Raw genomic sequence first — 17,793 nt, 5'->3', positions numbered from 1 at the left:
TGTGATTAGACTCCATAGGCCTACTGTTTTTTCTTTATAGAAAGCAAATCTGTTTGGAGAACTGTTGATCTTGCACTAAACACCTTTTTCCCTCTTCGTCAAAGGTCAAAGGGCACACGTGCAGTGGAGGGGTCGGGGGCGTAACGGGGCACAGTGTGGTACAGTGCGTGTCCCTGTCATTGCAGCAGCAGGGCAGTATTCTGTCTACAGGTGTAGGCTGGTTTCCCTCCAGCCTACACCTGTTGGAGGTTACGCAGTCACGACGCCCCCTAATGGTTTCGAGACGGATCGCGCCCCCTCCTCTCCTCTCCTCTCCTCTTCTCTCCCTCTCTCTCTCGCCACCCCTCCAGATATGAAAAGAAAAGGGCTAAAATGCTACACTGACGCATTTTTTTTTTTTTTTAATGAAACCACAAAACCTGATGGAAAAGCGTCGCCCGCAGCTGAGCAGAGGCTGCGATAGCGTCTTCAAGGTGGTGGTGGGCTGCAGGCTGCTGCAAGCTGTATCATCCCACGCAATTCCCCTTTCTATACAGTCACTGGCCGCGTATATCAGCCATTATAAGTGTGTGTGTGTGTGTGTGTGTGTGTGTGTGTGTGTGTTCCATTGGGTGTAATGGCCATAATAACAGGGAGGAGGAAACCAGATGAGACAGTCTATGTGAGATGTGTCGATGAACAACATCGGGGTGTTCCTCGCGCACGAGCTGCTGCTGCTGCCACATCCTGACGCGGTGCGATGAAAGTCAATTAAAACGCCAGGAACCAAATTAGCGTAAATCAACAATAACCCCCCCCCCCCCCAAAAAAAAAGAAGAAGAAGAGAATCGACTCACCAACTCCGATTTTCTCCTCTTCTGTTGGTATCCACATATTTGGTTATATTCCCTCCGGAAGATCAAGCCACATTATGTCGATATAGTGAGATGATGCTGCTAAAAAAAAAATGTAAAAAAAAAGGAGGCAGAGAGCTGAGAGCTCCAGATGATCCCGGCTGCTCAGAGGTGGGACGACATGGCTGCATGTCCCTGTGTGTGTGTGTGTGTGTGTGTGTGTGGATGGGGGAGGAAGGAGCACCAGAGCCTCGATGTGTCCGCTCTGTAATGTCCCGGCGTGTGTCTCCAGTCTGATGCAGTCTCCGTGTCCACCTCATGCGACGCGCGCACGCGCACGCACGCACGCTCGCACGCAAACGGTGAGTGGGTTTTCAGCTCGTCTCCTCCAACCCCCCCCAAAAAGGGAAGAGAATACAGGTGTTATTATTGCAGCAGCACCTCGAGCGGAACGGGGAGAGTTCCTCCCCCCCGACGCGTATTATTGCAATGTCTCCAGTCTTCTTCTTCTTCTTCTTCTTCTTCCTTCCTTCCTTTCTTCGCCCTCCGCCTCCACCAATCGCGCTCGAGTCCAGCCGGTCGGCGGCCCGTGGGAGCGGGCTCAACCTGTGCGTAATTAGTCGCTAATAGGTCGCGATGTGTGTTTCTGTTCGGCGACGTGAACTGTCGAGCTGCTGCTGCTGCTGCTGCGAGAAGATCCCGAGGAAACGGCGATATACCAAGAGATGCGCCATCTTCACGGTCGTCACATGACTCGTTTTGTCAACACTGATGTGTCAAACACTTGCAAATATATGCCCCCCCCCCTCCTCCTCTTCTTCCTCCTCCTCCTCCCTCTCTCTCTGCATGGCAGTTGCATCCATCACAAGCTGCATCCTTCTCCCCGCAGGGCAGCTGGACTCTGGCTCTGCCACTCGGCCCCTTTCTCTTTCTGATTCGACGTGCCGCCGCTGGTCGAGCTGGTCCAGACCAGGGCCACGGCCATGTGGGGAAGCACCTCCCGGTTGAGTCATTCCTGAAGAGACGGACCCACGCACCGGCGACGCTTTGTCATAGTGCGGTCATGCTCCCACGCAGATCAGATGCAACCATAGATCCTCTGACAGCCTGTGGATTCCCCCCCAATTAGACCCAGACCCACAGCATTCGTGGGGGTTTTGTTTTTTGATGTACATGTTGATTCATTTTCCAATTCACTGTTCAATTTCATCTCCACACATGAATGTTCAGATGCAGTCTCAAAGCTGCTACCCTGCTGGGAACAAAGTCCTGCTGGAGATGAATTAGCCAACTATTGCGTTTTCTTAATCTTATGATGGCCTCAAAGTGTCATATTTAAATATATAGAGTTTTTAAAATACCATCATTGAAATACCCACTATGTGTTGTTGTTCTTCTTTTAATTCTAGACAATACATTTTTTTCCCAGCATGCTAAAACCATCATAGAGAGACAAATGAAAGATGTCTTCACTGTTGGCAGTGGCGGCTTCGGGCCTGAAATCGACAATCTCAGCCGACAGATTTCACCTGAGTGAAAACAGTTTGACAGTTTAAACTGTAATCAAAAAAATGGTTCATGTGAATTAGGGAATTCAGTTGCGACTTGTGTGCACAAAGTACCGACACTTGTGGATCGACCTGTTGATGAAGTGGGCCACTGCTGTTAAAATAGTCAGCGTGGCAATGTTGAACTATGTACACATTACTCTGAAACTTTGAGCTTGAGGAGGCTCCGTCTACACAAAGCCACTCACATGACCTTCTAGTCAGTCGGTATGAATGGCACAAGAACCTACTCATGTAAACACACTCATCACATCCCTGCCGAACACTTGTGAAAATTGCAGGATCAATGTTTTACCTTGAAAATGTTCTCACCCTGCAGGCCTTGATTTGGACGCTTTAACACCAAGTTAAAGAGCCGAGGTGTTGAACCGGAGCAAATAGGTTTATTCTTCACAAAAACGGTCTTGTCCAAAGCAATCGTGAACCAGAAAAATAGAGTGATTTGGTTAATATTGAGCTCCCAGTGAGTTTGCCGTGGTGTGGGAGGCAGGGCAGTATTCAGTGGGGTAATTTCTCTCCATCACAACAACAACGCTGTGACTGACTCCCATCTGTCTATTACTTCGAGTGGAACACTGTGGGCGGTGTTCCAATCACATACATAAAGCGAGAGGCGTGTGCAGCATTTCATAAACTAAATACGCATCTCTGCTAATAAACATTTGTGGGAACAATACAATAAAACAAACCATAAGCTTCCATCACACTCGAAGAAAAAGGCGCTCAAGTGGCAAGAAATGGTGAAGACACAGCAAAGAGGATGTTTTAGATGATGAAAGATGATTTTTTTTTCAGAGAATAATGTTCTTTTGAAAGGGCTGTGGCTTCATTTAGCTACTACTCTGATGCAGCAGCACCATGAGGATGAGACACTGGTCCACTGCAAACAGGGATTGACTTATACAGTGAGAGCTGCAACAGCCAGCAGACAAACAGGAGCCGGCTGAGGAGGTAATAAGAATCATGTCCCACCATCTCATCCATCACCGTCCTTCACACAAACGCACACATCCTTCTCTCTTTACATACACTCCCCTGGATCATACGTTTCATGCCTCACACACACACACACACACACACACACACACACACACACACACACACACACACACACACACACACACACACACACACACACACACACACACACACACACACACACACACACACACACACACACACACACACACACACACACACACACACACACACACACACGCACAATTCAGCAATCAAGAGGCCTGTGCATTAATATCAATGTATGGAAACGCGAACGTAGAATATATCATATTTAATACAAATGTAGTTTTTCCCACGCAGGTTGTCTCTTAGCACCATTTCCTGCATGATTTCCTCCACTTGAAAGCAGCATGGAAAACCGTTATCTCATCTCACTGCACACTAACTTTACCAATGCAAATGCCTGGAATAAAGTTTTGTAAAAACTTATCTTGTACACAAAAGACAGAAACGCACAATGTTCCATTTTGTTGTTTAAATGATATATACATATACACATGTATATATGTTCATGATGTATGTAAATATGTATATCTATAGTAACTTAAGTAAGTATTTATATATGATATAATGATCAGTTTTGTGTTTATTGGCACCAGTTACAAGGTGTTTGTGCTTTCCCTCTTTTAAAAAGCCACAAATGTTCAGACATCCCAGCTGAAAGAGCTTATCAACCGTCTCCTGGCTGCAAGCACCGTTCACACTTCATTAAAGAAGCACACCAAATTAATTTTGAAGCTTTATTTATAGTAAAAATACTTTAGATACATACAAGATGTACATCAATTGTCTCAAGAAACTCAACGTAAAAGTGTCCCTATGGAAAAGAAAACAGGTCAAATGAATACAAGTCAAAACAGTGACAAAAGTCTTGAAATGTTTGCACTGCTTTCAAAAAGTGTGCAAGTGCTGCAGGCACCTGTTTTCACAATGTTGAGAGTGTGACACTTCCCATCAGTCTTTCAGAGGAAACACACGTGACTTTTGCTGTTGTCTCCCTGTTTTCCAATGTTTTACGGTCTTTGAAGATTGAGCAAGATCCAATGAATGAAGCTTATCATATTATCAGTCTTGAACCAAAGTCACTGAGTCACTGAATCCTCAGTGTCTTTTTTAACATAAGAAATATCATTCACTGGACCTCAGGCCACTATCAATATCCACTGAACTCAAATGCGTGGCTCAATAAAGGTGAGTGAAATAGCACAATGGCAGGACGCTGCAGAAGCCTGTGTATGGCTGTGTACGTGCGGACAGTGAGCAGATGTAGTAGTTTGTTTTGTTACGGTGTCTTCAGAGATTCAAGAGCACCGAGACGATTTCTTTTCTCTATTTAGGTAATGAAGTCGGGAGAGGAAGTTCACAATTGGCACTGCTGTGTGTGGCATTTTGTTCATTGGTTTATGGTAAAAACTGAATGCCGGTTTTGACTCTCGATGAGCCATCGGCAACACGTTTGTGCATTCAATTAGCTGCCTAATGCAATACTAAGTAAGTTTTTGTGGTTATTCCAGGTGGACCGGTAAAGTACAAGCTTGAGAAGGCATTGTATCCCCAAATGCAGACCCACAGTCTGCAATGTAAGTCGTTTCCCCCCACAAAAGACTAACCTGTGGCCAGACAGAGGTTCACTAAGTGAGGGAATCAATAACAAATGAAAAGGCTCATTAAAGAGCTGGTAATGTGGTAAAATAGGAAACTTTTCTCCACTGCATCGACACACTGGCCTTTTCGATCATCGAGCCCACTTTTGCTGTATAAAACTATATCATATACAATCATTTTTGCCAACCATTAAGTCCGTCGGCCCCGTCACTCCCAAAGTGTGCAGACACTTACTGGTTCAAACTGGCAGTGCTCCAATTTATTTCCCACCTTATCGGCTGAATTTCTCCTCTTTTCTTGCAGAGGACTTGACAATGTTGGGTCCCAGGTGCCGGAGGCTCCTCACTCATTCAGGGATAAGATGATATCATCCTCGAGGTCTGAGTTGTCCGAGCTGTCTGTTTGTGCAAGAGACAAATACAGGCTTAAAAAATGTAGGTATACGGAGGTGTGGTGCTGCAGAGTTCAAAGGGTGAGGAGGAAAACTGCCAAAAAGGAACAAACAAACCAGCTGTGGTATAATGTGACCCTGGGGCAGAGGCCAGGGCTCCGCTGGTCAAGCAAGCTAAACTCATCCAGGCTAACACGCTCCTATCAGGTTTAACCCTGTTAAATCTAATCCAGCAAAGGGGATTTTTTGATGAATGATTTGTACATTTTTGAAAAGAAAAAAAATATTTTCTTTATAAACTTATTTCAGTTTAAAATCAATCAATTGTTGAAATCCATTTAAATAAAATGATGCAAGTGCAATCCATAAATGTGTGTTTAAACATCCAAATATTTTTCTTTACAAGGGTACCCATTTTACATTGCTATGTTTTTTAGAATATTTACAGCATAGTATATTTCACTCATGATTATGAAAATCAAAAGGCGATAATAGGACCAATAGGTTCTAAGGATTTTTCAAGACCCTAAAACCATAATCCCTCGAAGAGAAGAAGTCACTCGTGTGTGAAAATGACTTCACATGTAGGATTAACCCTCAAAACTAGTCATAAACTATCTTACTGTAATAAACTTGTATTTTTGAAGGTTTGGGTTTGAGAACATGTTGCTTTGAAAACACCTGCAGATACAGTTTAACCACTGTCTTTGAAAAACTGAAAAAAGCGTTGAGATGAAGCTAACTTGATTATGCACAAACAAAGCGCAACAACTGGAACAATTGAAAATTGAACAAAACAAAGAATAACTGGAGAAGGGAGAAAAGATTTCATCTAAAGACAAGTTAACTTTTCGTTAAGAATCGATGGGCTCCCTACATTCATTTCACTTGAAGGACTACTCACCATTGTCGCCATCCAGATCAACATCGTCATTATCAGAGTCATCTTCGTCATTGTCGTCATCATCGTCATCATCCCCAGCATCAACATCCTCTTCGAGAAGACGAGCCACCTCCTCATCAGAGGGAGAGAATTCATCGTTCCCATCATCCTCTTCGTCGTCCTCATCTTCCCCACCGTTCTCGTTCTCCAGCTCAGCGATAAGGGGGTCTGTGTCGACGTCGTCATCTGAGTCCTCGTCATCGTCGTCGTCTTCCTCCTGATCGTCATCCTCCTAATGCAAAGGTAACAACGGAAGGTCAACAACAACTCATTTCCGTCATAAAGGAACCAAAGAGGCTGCTGAACTTCAACAAAGATAAAACAACAAAGTACGGACCTGATCCTCCTCATCCTCCTCCTCTTCCTCTGCAAGTCTCTGCCGGCCAACTTCATACAGCCTGCACACGGTGTCCGTGTTCACAGAGTCTTGATTCTATGAGAAAAAGATATTATATTATCTCATATATTTACAGAAATGATAACAAACTTATTACAAATAGCAAAAAAAAATGTTATTGCATTTTAAAGCCAGCTGATAAGAATTTACCTCAATCACAGCTAGGTAGCAGTCTTTTGTGTCTGTGCAAAGGTCAAATATATTCCTCTTGACGTCAATAGTGGCTGAGAGGAGAACAAAGAACGTGTCATTGGTATTTCTGGAAACATTACAGTGCAAATGGCAAAATAAAATATGAAAGTAAATAGAAAACAGGATTACCAACTACTACAGTGTATAATATAAAAAGTTTTCAAGAACAACACCAAATCATCATTACAGACTTACCATGAAAAATCTATTAAAGTGAGGTGAGGGCAGAAGCCTTACCGATTGGTTTGTAGTCTGTGGCATTAAAGGTCCTGAACGACGAACCAAATGGGCTTTTCATCTGCATCTCCATCATGTCGTCCTCATCATCAGCTTGCAACATTGCTGCCACAGAAAGAAAAGAAAATCTGCGTTACCCGGGGTTCTGGCTCCTGAGAGATGCACGCAGTCGTTATATGTTCAGAGCCATTCCTCTCCCCGTGAGGTGGCCTGAACCAGCTGGTTCTGTCTTTTGCCCGTCCAACGCTGATCCTTCTGCCCATATGGTTCAGAGTGACCGTGGTATCAGGCTTAAAGGCGACCATCATTACGCCTCTCTCCAAATACACACATGCTCACTTTGCTTCATTATTACCAGTTTTCCACCAAAACACATTTGCACCTCCTGTGGAGTGACCTGTAGGCTTTATGCCAAATGCTCTACATTTCCCATCATGCAGTGGCTTCTGTAGTTACCTCCATAGATGACCGTGCCGTTGTTGTTGAAGACTATTCTGCACTGGTCCAGCGCAGGGACTGTGTGGAGTAGGTGGAAGGTACGCAGATCCCACTGAAACTCAAGTTAAGCATTTGTATCAACTAAATAGGCTGCACGTTTAATTACAAAGTGATTAAAACCACCCCCGGGGTAGAAAAATCAATTCTTAGTGCAATACATATTTAATGTTTAGGAGTGAAATAAAATGCTCAATAGTCATCCCATAATTGAAGAGACAACAAATTAAACCACTGATACAAGTGTTCTTTTTTTTTTTTACAAGCACTTCCTGACTGAAATCACTTTTAGCCGTTAGCTTTAGCAGTTTATTTAGCAATAAATTAAACCAACAAACGGCAGCTGTAAACCGTATGTTTAGCCGACTTAAACATACATTTTATGAAGAGATAAGGGACTAATTTGGGCTTCAATTTACTCCCCAGGGCAAAAGATGTCCTGTATGCCTCCAACTATACTTGTCAAGGATACAATTTCCGTGTTTATGATGACTTCCAGGCTGTTGGGATGGAACACACCGCTGATGTTCATGTTGAACTTGTCAAACTTGTGGATGGCCTGAGCCGTGCGCACATCCCACAGCACGCCGTCGTTCAGCACCAGGTCATCTGTGGGGTTGAAGGTGGCACAGTTCCTCTTGTAGTTGTTAGCCAGGTCTGGGTTGTTGAGAGTCAGAGTTACCTGTCCCGTCTGGATGTCGTAAATCTGGCAAAGGAAAGAGCTGCACTTGAGCATTCACCATTTCATTTCAACTCATTCTGCATTCAATAATTCATACTGTAATGTTTGCAAAATGCTGACACACGTACTCGTGCTATATGTTCCTTCGTTCCGATGACACGATCTTGTGAAAGCTTACTGAACTCCACATAGTGGTCACCCAGAAAGGAATGCCTGGAGACAAGGAGAGCAACATTTCAACCTTTAATCCGAGTGAGTAGAACATCTGAATAGTTTAAATTTCATGATTGCTTAAAGATATCGTAGAACAATTTCGCTCAGTCGGGAGAGTCCAGGTTTTGCTTTGGTTAAACTGTGTGGATGAATAAAGACAAGTGCTTGTGTTCCATGAACTGAAGACTGCAGCCCTCAGGCTGTTAGCTTGCATAATTAAAAAGCATGTCATCTCCTTTGGCAGCTCCCTCTTTTGACAGCATAAAAAAAGCTGCTTTACCATTGAGCAGTGAAGACCACATACATGTTGCCGGTGAAATCACTGACAAGTTCCGAACTAAACTGTTGATCGATAAGTCTGTGGTCAGAGAACAGTCCTGTGGCATGTGCTTTCTGGCAATTTCAGAGTCTAAATATTTCATTATTCTTAAATAAGAAATATTTTATTCAAGACATCACTTACTTCATGATGAACACTGATTTCATGCCCCACAGTGCAGACAGGGGGTAACTCCAAGAGGCTGACGTTAAGAGCAGAGAGCCATCCTGAAAAAACAATTCATGATGATTAAATATCCTCCCTTGACATACAAAAACACATTTCCCACTGAAAACAAGAAACATCCAAGTAGAGCAGTGTTAAGCAAAACACATTTTAAAGTAGGTGAAAACTTATCTCACAGGTTATATCACATACAGTAGCCAAAACAACTAGACATGATCTTAAAGAGTTGATGTATTGGTAGATTTCCCCCACTGACCCGTGAGGGCTCGAGGTGAGTGATGGCTGAACTGTGACAGCTGTAGCTGGCTTCCTCCTGGCCTGTAAACACATTGTACAGTTTGAGCTGCCCCGTGCAGGTCCCGAGCATCAGGAACCGTTCACGAGCTGAGAAGGCACAACACATGAATCCACTCTCGTCCTCTTCAGCCTCCCTGAACACTGAGATGGGACGGAACCTGGACAAAACAGAAAATAAAGAATATAGAAGAAAAGAAATATATGTGGAGGAAACGTCAAAGCCAAGAGAGAATTGGAAACCTACCTGCTGAAGATGAGATGTCTGTCAAAGCATCCCCCATCTACTCCTCCATATTTGGGATATATGACTCTCCGTGTGTGTCGGGATGTAAAGTTAATGGGTGCTTGGCGTCTCTGTTTGGGCTCGGGGCACTGGTGGGGCGTAAAGAGAGAGAAAGGCGGGCATGTGGCGACAGGGTTCTTACAGCGTGCGTGCTGCTCCCTCAGGTACTCTGTGATAATGCTGTCTAACGCAGGGGGCGAAGGCAAGTGCCTGTCAAACTGCTTCTTCATGGCTGGACTCTGGCTGAAGGCCCCATGGTCCGACTTCTGCCTGAGTACCCGAGATTTCTTGCAGCTCACCGCAGCGCAGGCTGTTTGCCTCTCACGGGAGAAAACGATTCGGCCGATCAGGGGGGATCCATTGCTACAGTGGGGGACAGACGTTGAGGGGAGAGTGGCAGAAGAAGACCCAGTAGGTTGTGATGTGGAGGGACGTGTTTGTGGATGGCTGGACCCAGGGGTTGATGAGTGAGAAGGATGGTTTGCGAGTCTTGAGACGACACCGTTGGCCAGCCGTGGTGTTCGGGGGAGAGTAGCAACGGGAGTGGCAGGTGGAGGAGGAGCAACAGAGGGGAAAGCAGCAGTTGAAAGTGATGTGAGAGACAGACATGCCATCGGAAGATCTGCCTCTTTGGTGAGTGTGGAGGCCGTGTCGTGTAGGCCTTTGGCCACAAGGTGGTTCCTAATAAGCAACAGCAGCTCTTTCTCAGGGAAGGAGATCCTGGACTGGGCGACCACACTGGCCCTCTGCAGCCACGCCAGTGACACGTCCGTACCGATCAGCAGCGGTTTCCCAGAGATCCTTTCTATCAGCTCAGCTGCAAACTTACAGAACTTGACATGTTCACTGCGTTTGTCCTGGAGCACAGGCTCCTTCATGAGCTGCTGGATGTGTCCGCTGCTGAACAAAGGCAGCTTGCTGATAATCTGTCTGACGGAGGTGGAGCGGGACAGACCCACCAGAGCCTTGCAGGCTAGAGCTCGGATCTGATCTGCATCTGTAATGGGCATCTTCACCGTCAGCAGGGACAGCAGGACCTGCAGGACAGACACAGAATGTAGGTTAAAAACAATGGCAGACAGAACTTGCGGCATGTTTGCAAATTGTTTTTATTTATTTATTTATTTTTTACCATTTGGAAGGCTAATTTGGAGGCTATTTAATAAATACATTGACCCAATGGTGGCACCCATCATGAGAGGTGGACAAATGTTATCCTAGGAAAAGTGCAAATGAGATACTGCTATCCAAGATGCCAATGACAAAGTGGATCCTATGCGTCTAAAAATGACAATTAATGTTTGTGGAAAAATGATTTAGAAAACAAAAAAACCCTTAATGACATGTTTCTTGTGTTTGTCACTGGGTTTATGTTTACATCACTAGGTCAGAGTGTTGTTGGAGCCAATGGTTAGTTTCCTAAAATGTCGGATTTACAGCATCACATTCATGACCTGATGTGCAAGTCAGCAGCTTGCAAAGCATCTTATAGTGTGTGCTTGTGGGTCAATGTCAATCTCTTTTGCACAGTGGCACAACTTGTAAAGTGCTGTAAAGAATACAGCCATAGAAAAATCTCCCCTTGTTCTGGGTGCCTGGTATAAGTTAACTCTACCTTGATGCCATTGTTGGACTGCACCACATTCCACATCTTGGTGAGCACACTCTCGCTGGCTTTGGTCTGCTGGGGCAGGCGGCGGCGTGGGGTGCCTGCAATGAACTTGCCAATGCTGGACATGCGTTTGTCTGGAGCACAGACGCAGTTGATGGCAACCTGCAGAGCTGACTTCTGAATCTCGGCATCATTCACAAATACCTCTCCCTCTGCCACTGCCAGGACTATACTCATTCCTGAAAAGAATATATCCCAAAATTAGACGAAAAACCATGCAGAAAATAAAACTTGGGAGTTGTGCCATCTCTCAGCAGAGATGGGCACAGGTTTTATCAACTTAACAAAAATGAGAAAACAAAGCTACTGCATTTTATTACATTCTGTGGAGGGTAATACTATTTCTATATCTATTGTGCTATATTCCCAAAAAAGTTGTCAAATACTCAACTTAACATTCACACCATGCCAGAAATATCCTAATGGTGTAATGAACTTATGTACAGCAGACACTTTTACAATAACTACTGCGAACACATCATTCTGCATGCCATCCTGCTTTTATTGACACTGTATAAATGTTGTTTTACACAGTTTCAAATCAAACACGTCATGAAAACACCTACCAACAGTGGAAACAGTGGATCCTCCCTCATCAAGCACAGCAACAGCCTCAGACAACAGCAGCTGGGTCTTTGGAACAACTGTGAGGATACTCAGGATGTCGAGGGCATAACGAACTGTATCACTCCTACAGGGAGATGAAGATAATAATCATCACAATATTACAAATCACAAAATCTTTGTGTGGAAGTATTTGACAATGCAGAGGATAACTGTCTTGTCAATACCTGCCATAGTAGGTCCTCCAGTCGCAGGCAATGGAGATGAGCTGCAGGAGGAGTTGAACACATGACAGCTTGTGGAAGACCTCTGCTGGTTCCCAGTAAAGCCGCAGCGGTCCGTACTCTATCAGAAACTCCATCATTTCCACCACCTGGTCACGGGTATAGCTGACCGCCTGGGACACAAGACAGGAACACAAAGGATCACTACAGGAAATGTGTTTCTTTTTCAACAACTTAAGCATTAAACAGAGCAACTTCACATTATATCTGAATAACACATTTTAAAGTGTAAACATTATCCAGTAATGTCGGTCTCAGATATTGTTTGTCCTCTGTTTACCTTGTAGTATGGCTGAGAGTGAATGGGGGCACCGCCCTCTGTGCGCTGCAGAGACTGCTTCACCTGCTCCACCTTGATTGCCAGATGGGCCTCAAAGTACCTGCGCAGGGCCATGCAGGTGTGCTTGGCCGTCTGCCTGCTGGAGAAAATCTCATCATCGCTCAGCAGCGCTCCCTGGTCCTCAGGGTTCAGGATCTCCAGTGTGCTAATCTGGAGAGTCAGTTAATTTCATATATTAGTACACAAAGAGCATTTGTTTTTTATATTACACTGACTCCTCAGTTGATCTGCTCTTGAAATATACAGTATGTTATATGAATGATGCACATAGTTAGGGTCCCGTGCAGCTGGATGCTGGTTTGTACCTACCAGATTGACAAGTCGCCGGAGCCCGTCCTGCTTGTCGAAAAGCTCCAGGACGGCACGGAAAGAAAAGGAGATGGAAAAGAACATGGTGGCGTGGCAGCAGCCCGACGCGTGTGAGCATTCCAGCAGCCACAGCGTGTAACCAACAACATCTGACAGGATCGAGTGGGGCAACATGCACACCTTGAGAGGAGAGGGTACAGCGATGAATACAAATGTGAACTGCTTCTAGATCCAGGTGATAAAAGTATCCACTTTTTCATTAAATACCGCAATATAAAAGACAGGTGGATTTTTGGAATTAATATACTATGATAATCTGTATAGTTATCTAAAAGATACATACTGTGTTTTGACAAGCTTTGCCTGATACAAACACTTAATACATCTGTCTCTTGCATATTGTTGCAAGAAGAACCTGGTTGGCACATTACAAATACACATAATATTCCTGATATTTCTCAGTGTATTTGAGTAGTGTGTGTCTGTTCTGCACCCTCTCCATGGCGTCCTGGTTATAGGCAAGGTAGTAGAGACACAGAGACACTCCGGTGGCAGCCATAGATGGCCTAGGGATTTCCAGCAACTTCTGGACTCCTCCGTGAGCCACAAACTCTGCAGCAAACTTCTTGTGCAGCAACAAAGAGGCCAGGTACTGAGAGAGGGGGGGGTAGTAGAGAGATAAGTCCAAAGAGCTTCACCTTGTGTTTTTGTGTGTGTGTGTGTGTGTGTGTGTGTGTGTGTGTGTGTGTGTGTGGTTACATGAGAGACTGTTTACCTTGAGGGCCTCAAAGGTGAGCTGCACATCATTGGTCTGCTTTAGATCCATATAATGCATGAGTAGCTCACGAGCTCCCATCTGCATGAACACTGCCAGCAGCTGCAGACAGGAGAACACATCAGCAATGTCAATTTCATTTACTAAGAAACTCCTAAAACCGCTAATTGCTAGAATACATGGTTCCACTAAAACAAGACCTGCTACTAACATTTGCTGTACAACAGAATCATTTCTTTAATCATAATTAAGAAAGACTGACATCTGCTGGTAAGTTTGTGACATCAAACCAAAAGATATTCCGTTTACTAAAATATATAACAGAGAAAAGCCTTGTATCCTCACATCTGAGAAGCAACCAAAAACACGCACAAAAAAAAACCGGGATCAATTGCTTATCAAAATAGTTGTGAAACAATGTTTACAGACCAATTGATTGATTAATTGATGCTGCTGTACATGCTCTCTACACTCCCCAGGCTAATGGTAATGGACCCACCTCCTGATACTCCCCCAGAGGAGTGAGATACTGCAGAATGAGCCTCTGCTCGATCTCTGGGGTTAGAGGGTACAGATGATAGTTGTTGCCAATCACCCAGGGGCTCATCTCGGACCAGCTGCTGTTGGAAAGCTCACTGAAGTTCCTCTCTGGCTCTGGCAAAGAGAAATTTAGCTTCTGTTTTAGGGTCCTGCCACTCTCCCTCTCTGCCTTCCTTTTTAGGTAACTGCTGCCATCAGCAACGCCTTGGTGTATCAGTAAACCTGGGGCAGACATGGGCTTCATCATGGTTTTCACAGCGGAGTTGGCACGGCTGCTGGTCTTATGAGGGGAGTTGAGATGGAATGAGAGCTCGTTTTCAGGCTCAATGGCCGAAAAGGGTATTTCGCCACCCTCCTCTGGCCCCGCCCCCTCCCTTTCTTCTCCATTTTTGCCCGACGTGAAGCACTTCTCTTCAAAGCCTCCGTCAACAGTCTCCTCATCTAAAGGAAGCAAAGGCTCACTCCAAGTCTTCCTTGGGCTGGGTCGTTTGATTTCCCTTTTGTTTTCAGCATCTTTATCCTGAAGCTCACGTAAGCGATGCAGCATCAAAGGCACCTATAAAAGGAATACATAAACAAAAAATGAATTGACAGTTGTTACTTCACATCACTTACTTTATTGGCGGTTGTAAAACCTTGACCACTAATATGTACTTTTACATTATTTGTTAATATAAATAACTGACATTTGCCACAGCAGATTCCCCTACTAACCAAAACAGAGTTCTCCTCCCTGTAGTTGGCTGCAATGTCCTGGTTCTCCATGGCGCCGGCCAACAAGCCTGTAGCATAGATTCTGAGGGGCTGTTCTGCCTCCTGGGCCCACTTAAACAGCCTCTCAACAATACCCTCCTGAGACACACAAACGCAGGAGGATGGTGAATTGCATATAAAGCAAGAAAATGTACAGTTTCCCTAATAAGCGAAAAAACCCTGAACGTTTTAAATACAATATGTATGATGGCTTCAACAAAATTTGACAAGAGTAGTTTTAAGTTTATGTCTATGTTCACAAGGCCATTGACAGAATGGTGGTCAAAGTATAACTAACTTTGCTGGACTGTGAATCCACAAACAAAAATGTCAATTGTTGCCGCCTATGGTTATCTGAATTTCAGGGGCTCAATGATGATGTGCCTTTAAGCTCTTTACTTAATGCTACAATATTTTTTTTTCTCTTAGCAAAAACTACCAGGGCATCTTGGCCAATAACATCTACCACTACTCATTCTTTTTTAATATCTAAGAAAGCCGAAGAAAGATCTGCCTCTCTGAGAATTCTTCATTCACACTTAACCCTTTATTTTTGTTGTGATGTTTGTGATGTTGAACTAAAAGAATATTACAGGTAACACATTGTATGGAGAAAATAAAGGCTCTTCTATCATAATGATGTCAGGAATAATGTACCTTTTCTTGAAAGACCACTGCTGTCTCTAGTCCAGGCATGATGTTCTGAAGCAGGCGACAAGCTGCAGCGTTGAGGGGGAATTCTCTGCTGGTCATCACATAGCTGTTCACCAGCTACATTGGGAAGAAATTAAAAACATTTTCAAATCCCTTTCAAAGTCAGACATTAAAAATGGACATATATGTTGTACAACAAGTCACAGTTCATTCTTACTGCGTTCATGAAGTCATCATTCTTGAACAGGATCTTGAGCAAGTGTCCTAACACGCATTCTGGATCAGCTCTCCCTAGTGGCCAAGATGGAAATGTCAAAAACATGCACCACATTGAAATTTCCTGTATTGTGGCCGTTATGTGTTTTGTTTTCTTTTTAAGTACCAGGATGTCGATCATCAAAAGGATCTGGGTCCGCTTTGTGGTACTCCTCTGTCTCCTTCTCAACAAGCTCAGAGATTCTGAAAGTTCCAGCAAATTAACACATTCAACAGTCTTTATGGCCATCCTCGACTTATTGCTGTGACATCACATTAACAAGAAGCATAACTCCTTACTTTGTGAGGATGTGAACCAGCTCCTGTGTGCTGCCTTGTTGGTCCCTCTCCCACTGTTCCAGTAGAGCAGTCAGCTCTGCCTTGGAGTCTACACTGGCAGATGCTGATGCCATAGCGTTGCCTGTGAGATGACATACAGGTTCATTCCGTTTAAAGTAAAATTAAACTTTAAAATTACTACATTAACTAAAAGTTGTGTTTTAATTATGTTGCTCAAATAGAAGTATTTAAGTTTAATCAGGAAAATAGTATAAAAAGTATAAAATTAAAAATTAAAATGCCAAAAATGGCAACTTATTGTTGATGATATAATTTGATATGTATTTCGATTGTTATTACTCAATCAGTGCTGAGCAAACCTAATAAAAATTGTAATAATGCTTGTTTTGTAAAACCAATTGTTGAAACCTCAAAATCATTTTAACAATTAAATTATATTATGAATTGTCATTAAAAGGAAAAGCAGCAAATAATCACATTTGAGAGGTTGGAACCAGGAAGTGTTTAACATTATTGCATGCATGAAATCAAATGATTTTCAAAATACTCATCAATTAATGTTCTGTTGATCAACACTCAATCAACTTATTAATATTCAGCTGTGTTCAGTCAGTACTCCTGAGCAGTTTCAATTCATAACAAAGCATCATCTTTTATAATCTATTTATATATTATGTATGCACACACAAAAACAAACTGTCAGAAAAATGTAGTCGAGTAAAAAAGTACAATATTTCCTCTGAATTGTAGTGGTGTAGAAGTATAATGTGAAACGAAATATTAAAAAAAGTACAATCACATTAAATGTGTAAGTACAGTGGTTGTGTAAAAATGTTATTCGTTGTATGCCACCAATGATTGATACTTTATCATACGTTGCGATTTATAAAAAGTCATAAAATTCATAAAAAGTCACAATAAAAAGACACATAACATAAAACTATCTATGATCGAGAGAACAAAGAGAGAGATTTGCTCCACAGCTTCACGAACACGAGTGGGCAGGTGCAGCAGCCCTCCTGGGACTGCAACTGTCAAACAAGCCAAACTGTCAATATCCAAGTTAGTGCGTAGACTCAACTTCCCCATCAGCTTCTTCTGATTTATTTGGGAGCAACGTCCTCAGCTCCAACACTTGTCCTGTTGTCCCCGCAGTCACTTACTGTACAGTGGATACTTGCTGCACCAGGAAGCAGGAAACTCAAAACACTGCCTGTTGCGATGTTTGGTCTAGCCCGACCGTCTAGCCCCGGCTAAACACGGAAGCTAACATACACGGCTCGCTAGCGACACTCTTCAAGCTCACTCTTTTCGACTCTGGTGCCACCGTCCGCATCAAGCCTGCGCTGCCTGGACATGCGCCTCTTGTGACGTGAGATTCGAGCCCAATGAAACATGTATGTGCACGAAAGCATGGCACCGAGGTGTTAGCTAGCAACATCACAGGTAGACCTGGCTACGTCAAGCTAGCATGCTAACCTCGTTGCTCCGCTCCGCTCTTCTCCGGTTCCACCCAATTCCCCCAGACTTTGCGTCCACCGACAATAGTCCGACCTGGATTGCTCCTCGGTGTCGCCGTGTCGATCGCTGTGTCACAGCCAAAGCCTCATTTGCTTTATTGTAGCTTTGTGTTCACGGTTTATTATCATTATGGCGAACACGTTCTCCACGTCACCGGACGAGCGA

At 43.8% G+C, this 17,793-nt stretch overlaps 2 protein-coding genes across 8 annotated transcripts in view; both read right to left on the bottom strand.

Moving 5' to 3' along the window:
* Positions 1–1,620, bottom strand: part of LOC118317057 (dedicator of cytokinesis protein 3) — a 44,835-nt gene extending 43,215 nt beyond the window's left edge. For 2 of the 5 annotated variants that reach the window (XM_035645499.2, XM_035645500.2), the window contains exon 1: positions 837–1,620. In XM_035645499.2, the coding sequence (XP_035501392.1) occupies positions 837–873 (37 nt within the window). In that variant the 5' untranslated portion in view covers positions 874–1,620. The remainder of the gene's footprint in view (positions 1–836) is intronic. The other 3 variants (XM_035645498.2, XM_035645503.2, XM_035645501.2) reach the window with 2 other exon arrangements.
* A 2,527-nt stretch (positions 1,621–4,147) lies between these two features.
* LOC118317455 (DDB1- and CUL4-associated factor 1) lies at positions 4,148–17,765 on the bottom strand. 3 transcript variants are annotated; one of them, XM_035646160.2, is made up of 25 exons: positions 17,587–17,765; positions 16,108–16,228; positions 15,935–16,011; positions 15,770–15,843; positions 15,556–15,669; positions 14,860–14,997; positions 14,105–14,701; positions 13,606–13,707; positions 13,324–13,482; positions 12,831–13,010; positions 12,462–12,671; positions 12,125–12,294; positions 11,900–12,024; positions 11,277–11,512; positions 9,623–10,698; positions 9,338–9,536; positions 9,040–9,122; positions 8,492–8,576; positions 8,154–8,387; positions 7,643–7,736; positions 7,187–7,291; positions 6,908–6,981; positions 6,698–6,793; positions 6,322–6,592; positions 4,148–5,424 (listed from the first exon to the last, which is right to left on the bottom strand). In XM_035646160.2, exons 2-25 carry the CDS (start codon positions 16,218–16,220, stop codon positions 5,369–5,371), a joined length of 4,668 nt encoding a protein of 1,555 aa, XP_035502053.2. In that variant the 5' UTR covers positions 16,221–16,228; positions 17,587–17,765; the 3' UTR covers positions 4,148–5,368. The 3 variants fall into 3 exon arrangements, with proteins under 3 accessions (XP_035502053.2, XP_035502054.2, XP_035502055.2); XM_035646161.2 differs by lacking the exon at positions 17,587–17,765 and adding an exon at positions 17,188–17,513; XM_035646162.2 differs by lacking the exon at positions 17,587–17,765 and adding an exon at positions 17,271–17,513.
* Positions 17,766–17,793: the final 28 nt, after the last annotated feature.

Source organism: Scophthalmus maximus, chromosome 3 (assembly GCF_022379125.1).
Source record: "Scophthalmus maximus strain ysfricsl-2021 chromosome 3, ASM2237912v1, whole genome shotgun sequence".
In the NCBI taxonomy this organism is placed as follows: domain Eukaryota; kingdom Metazoa; phylum Chordata; class Actinopteri; order Pleuronectiformes; family Scophthalmidae; genus Scophthalmus; species Scophthalmus maximus.
The sequence above is the reverse complement of the archived record's forward strand: the minus strand, read 5'-3'. Positions and strand labels throughout refer to the sequence as shown.